Source organism: Dromaius novaehollandiae, chromosome 14 (genome assembly GCF_036370855.1).
Source record: "Dromaius novaehollandiae isolate bDroNov1 chromosome 14, bDroNov1.hap1, whole genome shotgun sequence".
Taxonomy (NCBI): Eukaryota; Metazoa; Chordata; class Aves; order Casuariiformes; family Dromaiidae; genus Dromaius; species Dromaius novaehollandiae.
Genome location: NC_088111.1, coordinates 15,689,516 through 15,704,746, shown reverse-complemented (window position 1 = coordinate 15,704,746; position 15,231 = coordinate 15,689,516). Strand labels below are relative to the sequence as shown.

At 35.0% G+C, this 15,231-nt stretch overlaps 1 protein-coding gene across 28 annotated transcripts in view; it reads left to right on the top strand.

The window, feature by feature from the left end:
* Window positions 1-15,231, top strand: part of RBFOX1 (RNA binding fox-1 homolog 1) — a 1,256,643-nt gene that overhangs the window by 1,190,296 nt on the left and 51,116 nt on the right. For all 28 annotated transcript variants that reach the window (XM_064520441.1, XM_064520435.1, XM_064520437.1 and 25 more), the window contains one exon: window positions 14,957-15,089. In XM_064520441.1, the coding sequence (XP_064376511.1) occupies window positions 14,957-15,089 (133 nt within the window). The remainder of the gene's footprint in view (window positions 1-14,956; window positions 15,090-15,231) is intronic.

Sequence of the window (15,231 nt, the reverse complement as noted above, 5' to 3'; positions counted from 1 at the left end):
AGCCCATTTTTCGAAAGTTTACTGTTGTGCGTGCCTGGAGCCCATGGAACGCAATGGGAGAAATCGTGCTGATTTTAGTGAAAGTTTGATTGACCGTGCTCTTAATTCAAACTTTCATCTTTGTAACTTTTAGGCTTTGTTTTTTTTATCTCCAAGTAAAAAATGAAGATATTTGAGTTAGCAGGTGTGTAAGGTGTTCCTGTACTACTAGTAAATGTTCTGAGCATGTATTAGAGGACAGTTCAGTGCTCTGAATAGCTACCAGACGGTAAGATACTAAATTGCTACATGCCATTATTCAGAATATTGCACAGATGAGTGCCAATATTTCCCAAATGTTTTGCATGCCCCATAAAAGCAAATTTTGCACTAACTTGAATAACAGCACAAATGAAAATGATGTCAGTTTTGTGTCACATATTCTAAATGTTAGAGTTGTTTCATCTTCAGCAAACATACTTATCGGCTCCAAAATACATGTGCTCCTCTTCCATGAATTTTCATTGTTGATTAAAACTGAATAGATGTTTAATATTGCAAAAAAGTGATAAAATTAAAAGAAGAAAGATAGGAAATGCAGAAGTCACATGCTCATTTATTTTATTTTATCATACACAGGGGCAAATGAAGTTGACAGTCTATTTTTTAATTGATATATCAATAGCAATTTTGTAAGTAGTAGTAGTGGAATTTGGAAAAAATGATTTAGGTGGTACAAATGCTTATAAATCAGTCCTGCATTGTTCTTGTTCTTTATGTAATTGTCTGATAAAACTTCCATCAATTTCTGTAATTAACCTAATGGTCTAAATGAATTTCCAGATCACTGGTTATTCACTTCAGTATAGAAAATGCCATTACACTGAGTTTAATTAATACAAAGTAAGCTCACAGTCCATCATGTCATTAGAATAGAATTCTACTGTTTTAACTGTTTCAATTATGAATATTCTTTTTCCTCTCATTTTGTTTGTCCCAATTGTGGACTGTTCATACTAAAATAAACAGTGTAAACTATCTTGAACTGAAATATTTAAAACTCAGTGCTGTTCCATTTCCCATCCTCAAAATACCAATGTAGATAATATTTTTTTGTATTTATCTTTTTGACTATTTTTAAACAGAATTCAGTCAGTGCCCAATCCGTAATCCCATGATATGCCCCAGAACATCTTATTTGTCTTGATATTCCTTTCACAGAAATACATATGACAGATAAGCACTCACCAGAGAATACTTCTGCTTTGCGTCAGACAGATATTAAAACGGTAAACTATGTTGCCCTGGGATTTTAGTTTACGAGCAACCAGAAAACAACAAGGCAAAGATAAGATGTTTTTGAAAGGTGGGAAGGCAGTTGCTTCAGAAAATTCCCTGGAAACCCATAGTGTTGTAACATTTTTGACAGGAATTATTTTTAATGCTGAAGTTCTTTTAAAGCAAATCAGGAAAATGCATTCTATTACTTTAGAGCCCACATTAGAAATCTTCCTGAACTGTGCTAATGATTCTAAGTTATCCATTACCTGCCAGTGGAGAAGTAAATCTAAAGCAGAAGCCTAAAGGATCAATTACATTATAAGGGAATTTTGCTTTTTTATGTATAGTCTTTATTAAAATGACTTATCAAGACTTTTTTATATGATAGTCGTATTTACTTTTTTTGAAAAGATTTTTTTTTCTGTCAGTATTTTATTTTGACTTACAGGTGAAGAACTGTTTCTGTGGATAGTGCAGGACTTTGTTGATGTGCGTGGAATAAATGAGGAAAATCATAAACACTAAGTATAAATTCCACATCCAACAGTAGGATATTAGATAGTCTCTATGAGGACTTGTTTTGCTACAGGAATTAAAATCAAGTAATGCCTGTATAAATTTATAGAATACCATGGCTTAGAAATAGGTTAGATGGCATAGGAATATTAGCGAACTACCTAAAAATATTGTATGAAACTATTTTCATGATTCCTGTTTCAGAGAAGGCATTTCAGGTTGTGTTTTTCTGTGGCACTACTAATGGACTGAAGTAAGGTCTTTGATCTTTTGTATAGTGTATTCTGGAATATTTTCAGTGCCAAAAAGATTACATGGAGAAAACATAGATTTTAAAAAGGTGATGTAAAGTGCACTTCTGAGCGGAATCATCAGTGGAAACATTCAATTAAGAAATCTTAGTTTAGTTATTTTTTTCAGGTTTAACTTGTAATTCACATGTGATTACCTGGAAGTTATATTGTAATGATGAAAATACTAGGATAGTATTACCCTGAGACTCCATGCAGCTTAAGTTTAGGTGCTCCTGACAGTTGATATGTCCATTTCTGGTTTTTGTATTTCAGACATGATGGACCATATTCAGTCCAAATTGACCTATGCTGACTTTGCTGTAATGACACCAATGATGAATTTGTTCTGATTTGTTTTTTATTTGTTCGTTTGGTTTGGGTTTACTGTTATTGGTAGGGAAGAGACTGGTTAATAAGCTTGCCATTTTGAACTGGTATATGGTTCAGAAATAGTTGAAAGAGTAAGCATTCATTTGGTGTCAGTAATTTGCCCATGTTACAGTAATTCCAAATTAAATGTAAACAGGTTTCTGCGAACTGTATGTTAAGCAAAATTCCTACTAGTTTGTCTAGTGCCAACAATTTTCTTTACAGACAAGCATGAAAACAATGGGCTCTACTCCCCAAATCTTCTGGTCTGGATATTGCAGCATAAACAGAGGGGACTGGAGGTGGGATAAACTACTCTAAATTCAGAGAGTTTGAGTAGAGCGATTAGCATAGTTCTTATTGGTTCCACAGTTTTTGTTTGGATTTATTATTATTATTATTATTTACTATTATTTTTAAGGAATAAGGATTTTCAGACATCAAGTGGTAACACTCACCTGAGGAGAGGACTGAGGACGACAGGTATTTTGGAAGAAAATGTTAAGTTGGTTTGCTTTCTTATGATGTAAAATGGAATGGCAGATCTCTTCAAAAGAATTAAAATATATATTAGTAGATTGTATTTACATGTTTATGTTTTGTCTGCTCTTTATTGCTTCTTCATCAAAAAAGATAAGAGTACCTTTGCAAATGAATTCTGCAAATAAGCCAGCTTAACCACTCTAGGACTGAGGTTCATTCTCCCTTGCTGAATGAAACAGTGCAAGAATCCTGCCCAAAGGAAAATGTCAATACATTTGAGTAGACCAGTCGCACATATCACTTCCAGGCTGCAGAAGTGTCATTACTGATCATTTTGGAGCCAAACAATCTTTTAATGTGCTTCCTGGATTAATTCATTGCCTTTAATTACAAAGTGAAGAGACTCACCTGATGGTAACCCAGGAATAGTGTGAAAAGTGCCCTGCCTGGTCTGTATGTTAAAAATGCTGTTTATTGAGTTTATACAAAAGTTTAAAAAAAGAAGGCACAGATAAAAAGTAGAAAGGGAAATATGCTAATTGCTTTCCATGTGTTTTTTTCCATGTATTGAAATGTAAAAAGATGAAAAATTATGTATTGCTTTCAGAGAAAAATACTGATCTAATCTGTTGTCAAAATGTCTTTGAAAGGTTTTAAAATGGTACTTTGGCCCATTATATTGGACTAGAGGCCAGGTTTTGAACAAAGCTATACCAATCTGGATGCAGAGTACCTCCATCGACTTCTAAGAAGGATGGTTACAAGGATAATGTCAGATTCCTGTAATTGAGTTAAATTGTATTCATACTTGTTAGGTGCATTCTTAATTTAAGCATCAGTCATTTTTAAACTGTTGAAAAATTGAATTTGTGTGGTCTTACATGATAGATCACAGATTGCAAAGTATGCCTACATATATGCAGTAGCACTGTCAATAATAACACACAGTTGCAGCACTTCAAGAAAACAAATGATCTTTAAGTTCCTACTAGTTTGTCTTCTGCCAACAATTTTCTTTACAGACAAGCGTGAAAACAATGATCTCTGCTCTCAAAATCTTATGGTCTAGATATGCAGCATAAACAGAGGGACTAGGGATGGGATAAACTACTCTAAATTCAGATAGCTTGAGCAGAAGAGCTTAGCATAGTTCTTACTGATTCCACAGTTTTTGTGTGGATTTTTTTGAGTATTATTGTTTACTATTATTTTTAAGGAGTAAGGATTTTCAATCATCAAGTGGTAACGCTTGCCTGAGGAGAGTACTAAGGAGGACAGATACTTTGGAAGTGATTTTTGTGGAGATACTTAGAGAAAAAGAGAGGTGAAGGAATGAGAGACTTGGGCTGTGTGGGAAAGCAGTCTTTTTCATGGTATGGAATTTTATTGACTATAAACGGTACAGATTTTTATTAGAAATCAACAGGTGGTAGATATAAATATATTTATCAAAAGCCATTATTGAAATGTTAAATGCAGTTGGATTTCCTTCAGTGTATTACCAAGTAAGACAATCATATTTTATGGAGGTTTAGTTGACCTTACCTGTCATGCATGTTGTTCATTCCCTGTAATAAGGACACTTTTTTTGAAGGTCATGTTTCATTTTTCATAATAGCTTTACAGTGATATAATACTGATTTTTGAATGGAAAAACTGCAGAGTGCTATTGAGCATTACTGCATACAGTTGGCTGCATGCCTATGATAAAATCTGTCGCTTTGTATTGTCTTTTAGTTCAATGCAGGGAAGAAGCTCATGCTATGCCTCTGCATTTTGGAGTTCTGAAAACTGCAGTTACAAGTTTATGCTTTGGCTTGAAAAATCAAGTGAATTATGCCATATTATTAGACAGCTTTCTACAGCACCTTGATTTTTACAATCCTAGCTTTTTCTATTTAGCCAAAGGACTCAGATTCTCTCATAGTTGTGGCTCTCAATTGTAGACAGCAAACTGAAGCAGTCATGTCTGATAATACGATGAAAACCTTTTCTGTAATGCAGTCTGAATGGTTAGGACTGCACATGTATATCAGAGGAGTGTGGTACATTGAGATGCCTAGATTAGGTGCTGTACCTTTTAAACATTTAAAATTACATGCAAAAAGCTGGTCCTTGTTCCCAGCTTCCTCTTTGTTAGTGTGTGGTGACCTGGGAAATCATATCATTTGTGTTGTAATGGGGATAGGCTACAGTGATTCTGTTTGTGTCGCATGTAAAGTTTTCTAACCAGATTGTAAAGTCCTAATGGTTTTATTTACATCATGAATATAACACTATTTTGGTTGCTTCTATAAAGCCTTTTCTCTTTGAAAATTGAATGTTTTAGTAGCTCGAAGGCTATTTATGCAGACGTGTTTAGTTTTGCTATAGGAAAACAATTCTTTCCTTTTGAAAGCAGTTTCGTTTATGTAGGCTGCTGTTTATTTGAATGTAATTTGTTCTAAAATGTGTATTTAATTTGAATCTAAGCCATCAGTTGAAAAATGGATTAATGTTTACTCAAAAATGTTCACACAAAAGAAGTCTGGGAGGCACATTCCCAAACTATACCAGAAGGCAATAAATATAGGAAACCAAGAAGTTATTGACTCATATTTCTTTAACTGTGGAATTTATTCAGCAATTCAATAAGAATGCTTTAAACAAAGTGTACTGTAGACAGGCCAGGTAGGTACTGCACACAGTTGAGAAAGGGAATCTTCTCAGTACCTTTAATAGAAGAAGGATTATAACATTTTGCTCTGAGATAGTACAGGAGGCACAGCTGCACATGGTAAATATGTTTTTAATATAAAAGCAGGTAATTATAGGGAAATTCTTGTACTATAAAGTCTGTGGTAAACCAATGTAATAGTGCATAGGAGATTATATTAGGCCCTTTTATCCAGAAGAAATTGAAACGCTGTAAATACTCTTGCAAATGTTCAAATACACTATTGTCAGTTGGAGGAAGGGTTGGTTATATAAACCTCAATGTACGTGCTGATAGTTTCCCCATTTTCTCAGAACCTAAAAGAAATGTTGGATGATTGATTCAGTACAGGAGCAACGTGGTTATGCCTAATGCTGTTAATTGCAATATCAGCTATCTCATCATCAGTTATTAAGATATTGAGTTATGTTATAAAGCAATTTTCAGTGAGCTAACTCTTCAGTGACTGCTTTTAGCTGTCCCTTCTCCTCTTTGATGAAATGTAGATGTACCATAATATTTAATAAAGAACCAGCACAGATAGTTAAGATGAAAGTTATGTAGATGTTTAGGATGGAATGAAAAAGAAATTTTCTGAACCTCCTTGAAAGTTATGTTCTTAATCTTAAAAATCTGCCAATCTGCAGCTTCCCTGTATTTCCTGTTGTGTGGCTGCTGCTTTTTCTGAAAACAGCTTATTTTACAGTGGTGGTCTTAGCTAGTGATGTAGAAATTAGTAGCTAGTTTGCTTCCTGTGGCTATTTTTCCTAGTTAGTGGTGTTATGGGGTATATGTTTCTTCGAGTTGGCAAAGTAACAAGTGGCATTTGAGGTGTTCTTTGAACAATCATATTTCAGATTTGCTTTCTTTTCTGTTGGAAATCTAGCATCTTTTGTTTTTTGATAGCAACATCTGAAATTCTCCGTATAGTTTTTGTAACATGGCATATCGCTCTTCTGTAGCTGTTTTCAGGACAATTGCCCTTTTATCTTCTGTCCATCACTATCTTAAATGGTGACTAAGTCACCAGTAAGACACCAGTAAGTGTACTGTAGTTGTCCAGCATCTATAAATATGGGTCCTTTCATTCCTTGAGGTCTGTTTTTAAGTGCCTTGCTGTTTGTACTCATTCTTGTGTAATCTGTTTAATGATGATGCAGTGAATCACTACGTTTAAGACTATTATAAAGATAGACACATCCTAAATGGTGGACCATTGACTTTTGCTAGCTTATTCGCCATCCTACACTCAAGTAGTGGGAGGTGACTGGGAGGGAGTGCACTGCATCTTTTTATTAAATTGCATGAAATGATCTCTGTTCTTTAGTTCAAATAATAAAGATCATGTTTGCCCAAGGACATTTACAAATCTGATGCGACTTAGCTTTTTGTTTTCCTGTTAATGGAGGTATGACACTTGGCCACTGGCAGTACTCATGACTCACCAGTCTGTTAGGACAATTGGATGGTTAGGACTTAGTCTTACTCCTCTCAGTACATAGCTTAACTGTATTTAGCTTTATTTTTGCATCATGATCTATGGTGTTATTGTACATAATGTCCTTTCTGTAGAGTCCTATATGCAGAAATTTCATTTTGGAGGGTTATACTATCTGATTTCTTATGTTACTTTAGTTCTGCATGCTAGATACTATGTTACTCATTTTTAGTAGTCAAGCTATCACAGTTGACCATACATTTCAAGTTATTCTGTCAAGCAGTTGGAAAGTTGTTAATTTAGTGGTTTTCAGCTTAGCCTGTCAGATTTGATTTCCACAAAGGCTTACTTTGGTGTCACTCTTTTCCTTGCGTTGTCTGACAGTTGTTATTAAAACATGGCTCTTCAAACCATGTTGCATCCAGGAAAATTCTTCCTCAATCTGTATTTCATGTACAGTGTTTTTGTAGTATTAACACTTTTAATATCTGTATGACTCTTTGCATCTGTGTCTCTTTGGTAATTTCTCTCTTATGGTTTGCATTAGATTAACCAGCTGTTTTTATTTCACCCACTTTCTTCCCAAATTGTTCCCAACCTAAGAAAAGACCTGACAGCGGTCTTTTTTCACAGCTTAGTAGTTCTGTTGTCTTTCAATCCCTTGGATACATAAGCCACTGAGCAATCATGCGTTCATAGGACAGGCAACAACCGATATGAGTTTAGACACACAGAGCATCAAAGATGTCAGTAATATTGGATGATGTTGTAAATTTTGTTTCTTCTAATTCTGAAAACATAGCAGGCTATACTAGAGTTTCCCTTCTTTCTTTTTTAACATGTTAATGGGCCTGTGTAAGATTTTAAACCTTTCCATTATTAAAGAATCATTGCATCATCCAGACAGAACTTCTTTGTCACTACACTGTCCGTTCATTTAGGATCAGATGGGACTTCTCTGATCTCTAATGTTTCTTTTCCTTTGCGATCCAGATGTTTTGTTGTTTGTTTTTATTTACAGAGCTTTTCTTGTTTTTTAGTAGATTCTTTTGTGAAATGTTGAATATTCATTGGGATATCAAGTATGCCATAACATTATTGGGTTATTAAGTACATCAAAAGTAATTTGATCACCAATTAAAGTATTTACTTATTATTCAAAGTCTTGTATAATTACATATTATGTCTTTGTGTAATTACATAGCTTTACATAGCTTTTTTTTAATCAGTTGCAATTCTCAATTATCTTATTTGTTCTTTTTTATCCCTGCCCATCCTCCATTTGTTTCTAGTATTACGAACAATCCCTTAACGTCAATGGGATTCAGGAGACCACACATTCAGTCCAGTATAAGAAGGATGTGATGTACTGGAGTTTCTGATAAAAAAAAAGTTGTCTGGCTCTGGCATCATGATGTTTCTCCCAAGGTTAATATTCCTGGCATGTAATGGTATCAATAAATGTAAATTCCAGTGATAGTCTATTTATTTGTATGTCAGAAGAGATGAGAAAAAGGATGGCACAGAAAGAGAATAATGCCATACTTAAAAGAATTACAAGGAAATTTCAGTGTGAGTCCAGCGCATGCGAGTCATTGTTGCGATAGTAGATCATTTGGATTTGGAGACAAATTTAAGATAATCAAATAGCAAGTTTTGTTGCACCAGTTAGCATAAGAATAAGCACTTTAAGGAGAAGGTTGCTTTTTTCTGAAACACAATGTGTATGTTTTTTGAGAGCATTTGGTTGTGTTGGAGATGTGGTGTGGAAAAATCTTACAATCTTTTTTATTTTTCATACCTGTGAGGATGAAATAGTTGAAAATGGTATCTTAAAGCAGCTCTCCATGTCTGCTCTTTTTAGAAATATTTGCATAATCTTTCAGGGCTCACTGTATTATAAAGTGTCACAAAATTTAAGTGAAATTTTGGGCTAATTTGGATTTGACTTGAAACTTTATGCATAGTGTTGAGTAAAGGGATTCAATTACAGTGTGCAGTGTTTTGTAAGTAACTGTCTCACATAAAAAGTTAATTAATCAGGGCTGTGTCAATTTCCTTGTGCCATGTCAATTTGCAGCAAGGTAATTAATCACTAATCGCCCAGCATGCAGCAAACTGAGGGACGATCCGTGAGCCATTTATTGTTATTTTTTTCAAAATAAATGGCACACAGAGCCATGAAGAAATACATCTTGCCTTTCGTAATATTTTTATCGGCATTTTTGCATGTTGTAATAGACTGCAGCAACAAGCAGATGTAGTTCAATGGAATATGAATATTAAAGAAACAAATGAGAGCAGATTTATAGGCCATTGCTTTTCTGTTATGTCAGTTTTGAGATTAAACTGAGCAAATGAACAGTGAAAAATTACTCTTCCATGTGGAGAATGGTGATTAGACTTGTACATTAATTAGAGATTTTTGTTTTCCTTTTCAATGCATTTCAAATGAGAATGTCCTGTAAGAAACAGTTTGTCCAAAATGCAGATTTATTCATTCCTAAACAACAGAGTCTAATATTGACATGCATTTTGTAACAATGGTAAGGAAATGATTGTTTCACTAATTTCAAGAAAGTGCTTCAGAAATAAATACATTCCGAATGAAAGAAATAGAGAGGCCTAGTCCTGCCTGTATTTGAGATTCACGACAAAAATCCTGTGAATTCAGTTGATTCACAATGAGATCCTAGGGATCTAATAAATCTGAAATAAATATGACAGAGGAAAAAAATGTCTTCTCAGCTTGTTATTTTTAAACATTATGAATGTACTAAAGATTGACTCTAACATTTTAAGAATGTAAATATACATAAGCTTATTTAAAAGCCTTTTTATGTGGAAAGCTGTATTAAAGAAGCTCAAATTTTAATTGCGGTGAACTTTGGACCATATATTTAAATGCAAAGATATAGAGGCATCCTCCTTAACATAGTTTGTATAATTCTTTTAAAGAATGCCAACTGATATTATTTACTACTATTAAGGTTAAGTGAAAACTCACTATACAGGATACATCAGGATAAATTCCTGATTCTGTTCCTGAAATCTCATATAATATGATATAGGTTATTCTCTTCAACCTTCCTCAGCATGTTACCAATTATACCTCTTAATTTTTAATTTATTGTCCAGCACTTCTAAAGTGTTTCCTCAACAGGGATCCTCCTAAACTGTGGGAATAGTGTACATGTGTCTTCCTGCCTTTCTAACAGTTAAATTACCTTACAGTAAATTAGCTACAAACTCATTCAAACATGATACAGCATTAAAGTTGTTCACCATAAAATATTTGAAAACTTTTGATGGGAGATGACCTGATAGTTTGTGCAGAGGAGGAGAGATTAGGAGTGATGAGAGGTAGAGTCGCTCATCCATTTTGATGGCACACCTTTCTTGAGGCATATGGCACTCTCATACAAGAGCACAAGTGCAAAGAATAATTGCCAATTAAAATGGCTGTATATTTTTATGGCTTTGATACAGAATCAGCCCCCTGTTGTTTTTTGCATCTGCTACTCTTCCATCTATCCCAAAGCTTTAAAACTTTAATACACAGTGTATAACCCTTAAGTATTTTTTACCAGTTCATTTTCCTTCTCTTGGGATGGATGTCAAGCTTTGACAGTGTTCAGGCAGTCTTTGTTGTCCAGTATATATGTTGAGATATGGTGTCTAGAAAATGCACTTGTCATGTACATTTAATACAAAATGAATAAAAGCAATGCCTATGTATTACATCTTCTGGGAGAAATTAAGATTTGATTAAATAAAGATTAAGTTCCTCTCCTTTTCCTCATGCCCAAATTTGCTCTCTGTATACAATCATTAGTTACCTAAACTCTACCCATATACCAACATGAATCTTGCTAATGCCAGAGGCCTTTTTATTTGCTTAATCATTGCAATTTGCTGACAAGATTTCATGCAGGAGATCTAAACTGAAGTTCCGTGAAGGAGGTGCCTTGACATTATTTCCATGTTTTCAGAATGTATTCAGAAAAGACACCTTTTGGTTATTTTTGTCTTTCCCTATCAACAAGGTGACTGTAGGGATTTATTTTAAAGTTCTTTTTGCTGTGACCATGCAAAAAGGTCATGATATGAGCCATTATGGTTTATTAACTAAATTCAGTTTTCATCATAATAATACCAATCTTTTGACTTTGTATCCTGTTAAATGTAAATGTAAACATGTGAGTTTAAAGAAGGAATCTTACCGACATATTGTTCTTCAGAATTTTTCATTTAGACTGTAGCACAAGATGATTTGTATCCTTTTTGATCATTTTTATGGTAGTGCTTTCACACTTTCACAGTATGTTGTTTTGATTCTTTTTTAAGATATTTGAAAATGTCAAACTGCAGTTCCATTGTAGCCTGAGATGTAGGAACTGATTTTTTGTTGTTGTCATTGCAGTCCCATTCATATATGAATAGCTGAAACACAAACTGCAGAACAGATAGGGGCCATTAGATGAGAAAGTGAATTGTTTGGTTTGATAGTTGATTACATACAGTACTTGGAAACCTCTTTCTATTTTTAACCTTGTATCATCACCAATAAAGTGCAGTTGAAGAAATCTTCCTTTCCCCTATCATAGATCAGAAGACTTCCAGTCATCAAATTACTCTGATAAATTTTAGCTAGTTTTGCTTAGAAGTGGACTCAAATGCTTCCCCGCCAAGTTTCAAAGACATTTTCGACCCCATTATAATAGCATTTTTACTGACTGAGTTTCAGCAGTTTGGCACTGAGGCACTAAGGAAGGTTGACCTACAAGCTGGAAGTCATTAAATCTTTGCCCCTCCTGGCTAGTACGTTCATTGCTTTTGGGGCTATTGCTGGTTGATAATGCTCCCTGATGGCAGATCCCTCTCATAAAATTGTTTTTATGAAGTCCATTATTCAGTTGTGTTCTATTCAGTTGTGTTCTAATGATGCTACTTCTGTTGGTTATTTTGGGATAAGGATATTAAAAAGTTGGTAGGAAAATAAATTTCCTAGTCATTACAGACTCCTTACCATTCCAGATTTCACACCTGGAGTGAGGTAGCATCATTTTTTTGCTGAACTCAAAGCTAGGTGACATGGTCTTGCTGATTATTTTACCCTGGCAGTAATCTTAATCTTCAGTATTGCTACCTACAAACAGAAGCTATGTTTTCAGATATTGTTTTTTGTAGACTGAACCAGTCACCTTTTGGGGATGGACATAATTCTGTTATGTATGAACTTAACTGCTAGGTCTCACTTGCTTATAAGACCTTGGAATGCCATTCTCAGTTCCACATTTCTCAGGCTTAGTTCCCATCATGGCTTATCCTCTTCCTGACAGAATTCCAGATCATGCGCTAACCTCTCCGGGCTCCGAGTTGCTTCTATAAGCTTTTTTAGCGTTTTGCTTTAGTCTAGACATTTTATGCTTCATGACTAATCTCCTGAAGGAGAAAGTACCAGGTGAGCATAGCAAAACAATGCCATTACTTCAGGCTTTTCATTTTAACACATCCTTCAAAAATTACAAATTCTAGGAAAATGATAGAATTCCCTGTGTGACCTTAGCCACTCCTACGAATGCTGGGTTTGGCCTCCCTTATGTGTTCTCATTTCGGTAAGCACGTATGGGCTAAGCAACTTTTCCTGCATTCTCTCTCCTTTAGCCTTTTCTCCTCTTTCATAAGAGAAAGCCTTCTTTCTCATAAAAATGTAATAATATTTTTAAAAATAATTTCTATTCCTTTTTACTCAGTTGGCTTCATTAGAGCTATAGTTACTCATGTCTTCTGAAAATCAAGAGTTAGGTCCGTTCTTCACATATGTGTGTAAGATGACTGGCTGTATGGAGGAATTGGTGAGTTAATGTCAAACAGTGCATTTCATAGAAGAAAGATTGTCTAGGACCGTGAGTGTTTCGCTGAAAGAGCTAATTATCTAACTGTTATCTAGGAGTTAGAACTATCTAACCATCTAACTGCTTTAAATATTGCCAAAACATACTTGTTAATTACTAAGAATTAATTGTTGAAAAAGGTCTTAGAGCATGGATTGCCAGACTATGGTTTACAAGCCACCAGTGCTCTTTGCACAAGATGGCTTGAGCTTAGACTTCTTTGAATTGGTCTGATTTTCTTTACCACAGCTTGTTCTTCTCTTGTAAAAGTGTTTTCCAGATGTAAATTTTCATGTGCATGCTGTTATATATTTAAAATTACTTATTACAGCATTCGAATTTCCAAAGCGATATTATATATTTTCATTTTTCCCTATGGAAATACCTTTTCTGCACTTTCCAAGAGTCTAGTTCTTTAAGGCTTCAACACAGTTGATTGCAAACTTGCCAACAATATATTAAGTTCTGTAAGTTCATCCTCCTGATTTTGACTTTTCTCTTTTTTACAAAAAGAGGAATGAAAATATATTTGTGCTTTTAAAAAGGATGCTTTCCTTTAAATGTATTGCTGTAGTTTTGTTTCATGTTGTATCGCAGACATGTAAATCCTTGCAAAATTACCATATAATGTGTTTGTCAGTGAGAGGGATCTAGCAAAGCCTAAAAGGCACTGTAGTGAGGTGATAGTGGATAGGTCACCATAATTACAGCATTTTCCCTTCTCTGTTCAGCCAGCTACTTCTAAAAGTTGTTTTTATTTCAGATTCGAAGCTTCTTTTAAATTTAATGCTAAAACAGATGAAAGACATGTCAATTGATTGAAATCAATTCATATTTCAGACTTGAAAAAGTTACTGTTTTATACATCATTACCTCCACTCACTCACTTTTATTAGGGTATTACTAAATATTATTTATTTATTTTATACCTTTACATACGGAAAAGAATTCAACGCAGTGCAGCACAACTGAAGTAACCTAAGTGCCAACAGAGCTGGATTTGATTTTCTTGTCTCACTAGTGATCTCATTTCAAAAATTCCTATTCTAATGTTTGCTAGCTATATATGTCCAAAGGAAAAATGAAGTAGTGAAGTATTGGTTAACAAACTGGAAGAGAAAGTAAAGCATGAAGTTTTGTTTCTCTTTTCCAATTAAAAAGTTTATGAAGAGAAGTTTTACAGTCATATTACAGAAAAACCTCCAAAGTTTACTTCATTACCACAGTTGAATTTCTGAAGAAAATATTTTGTCTTAATGGCAATTAATATTCACATTTAGTTGTAATGACAATATAAAACTGTTTAATTTCTTCTTCATGTGCCTAAATTGTTTCTCTTGGGTCTGAATGTTATCTGAATTCTTATAGGTACTTCCGAACTATACAACTCTTGCCTTTGAAGAAATTACAGGTGGCATCATGAACAAAGTACAGCCCCTATATCTGAGAAAGCTTTTACTGTGTCTTTCTTTCCCCTGCTACACAGTTCAGTCCCGGTTAATAATCAACTTTCTTAATAAAAAGTCTGTTACAGTTGTCACTGAATAATTTAGGGGGCTACTGGAGGTCACCTAGTCCAACATCTCACCCCCACCCAGTGCAGGGCCAAGTCAAAAGATAAATCCAGCACTGGCACAGAAATATCTCTGGCACTGAAAATTTGACCCTGAGCTGAGTGGCTTTGGCCTTGAAAGTCTCCTGTTAGCAGTGTTGGCTACAGCAGTCAACATTATTTTTAATGAGTGTCTTCTAGGAAAAAGTCACCTACCATGTTGCCATCTAAATTTTCAGTTTTCTGTTTTCTATTTGTGTACGAAGGTTTTGTGTAAGAAAATGAAGCCTTTCATTAAAAGACTAATAATTTACTTAATTTGTAACTTCCACATCCAGTTACCGGCATGCTTTAATACAAGCACAGACTCTCTGCTATGTCACCAGTGTTTTACCTTGTTTTGAAATGGTGGACTGATCGGAGTGCTTTATATTCCTCTTGTCTTTTCCCCAGTGCCAGGATTTCCTTACCCTGCTGCAACTGCAGCTGCTGCTTACAGAGGTGCGCATCTAAGAGGCCGAGGTCGCACAGTGTACAACACGTTTCGTGCAGCAGCCCCCCCTCCTCCAATTCCAGCCTACGGCGGGTAAGCGCATCAGCCTCCTTTACCGACCTCCGTGAACCGCAGGCTGCGCAGGGTTGGCAGCTGTGGCGCGTGCTGATGGTGTCTCACCACAGAGACCAATGCAGCGTGCAGCCAGTCCAAGCGCCCAAAGTGGTGCACCTTG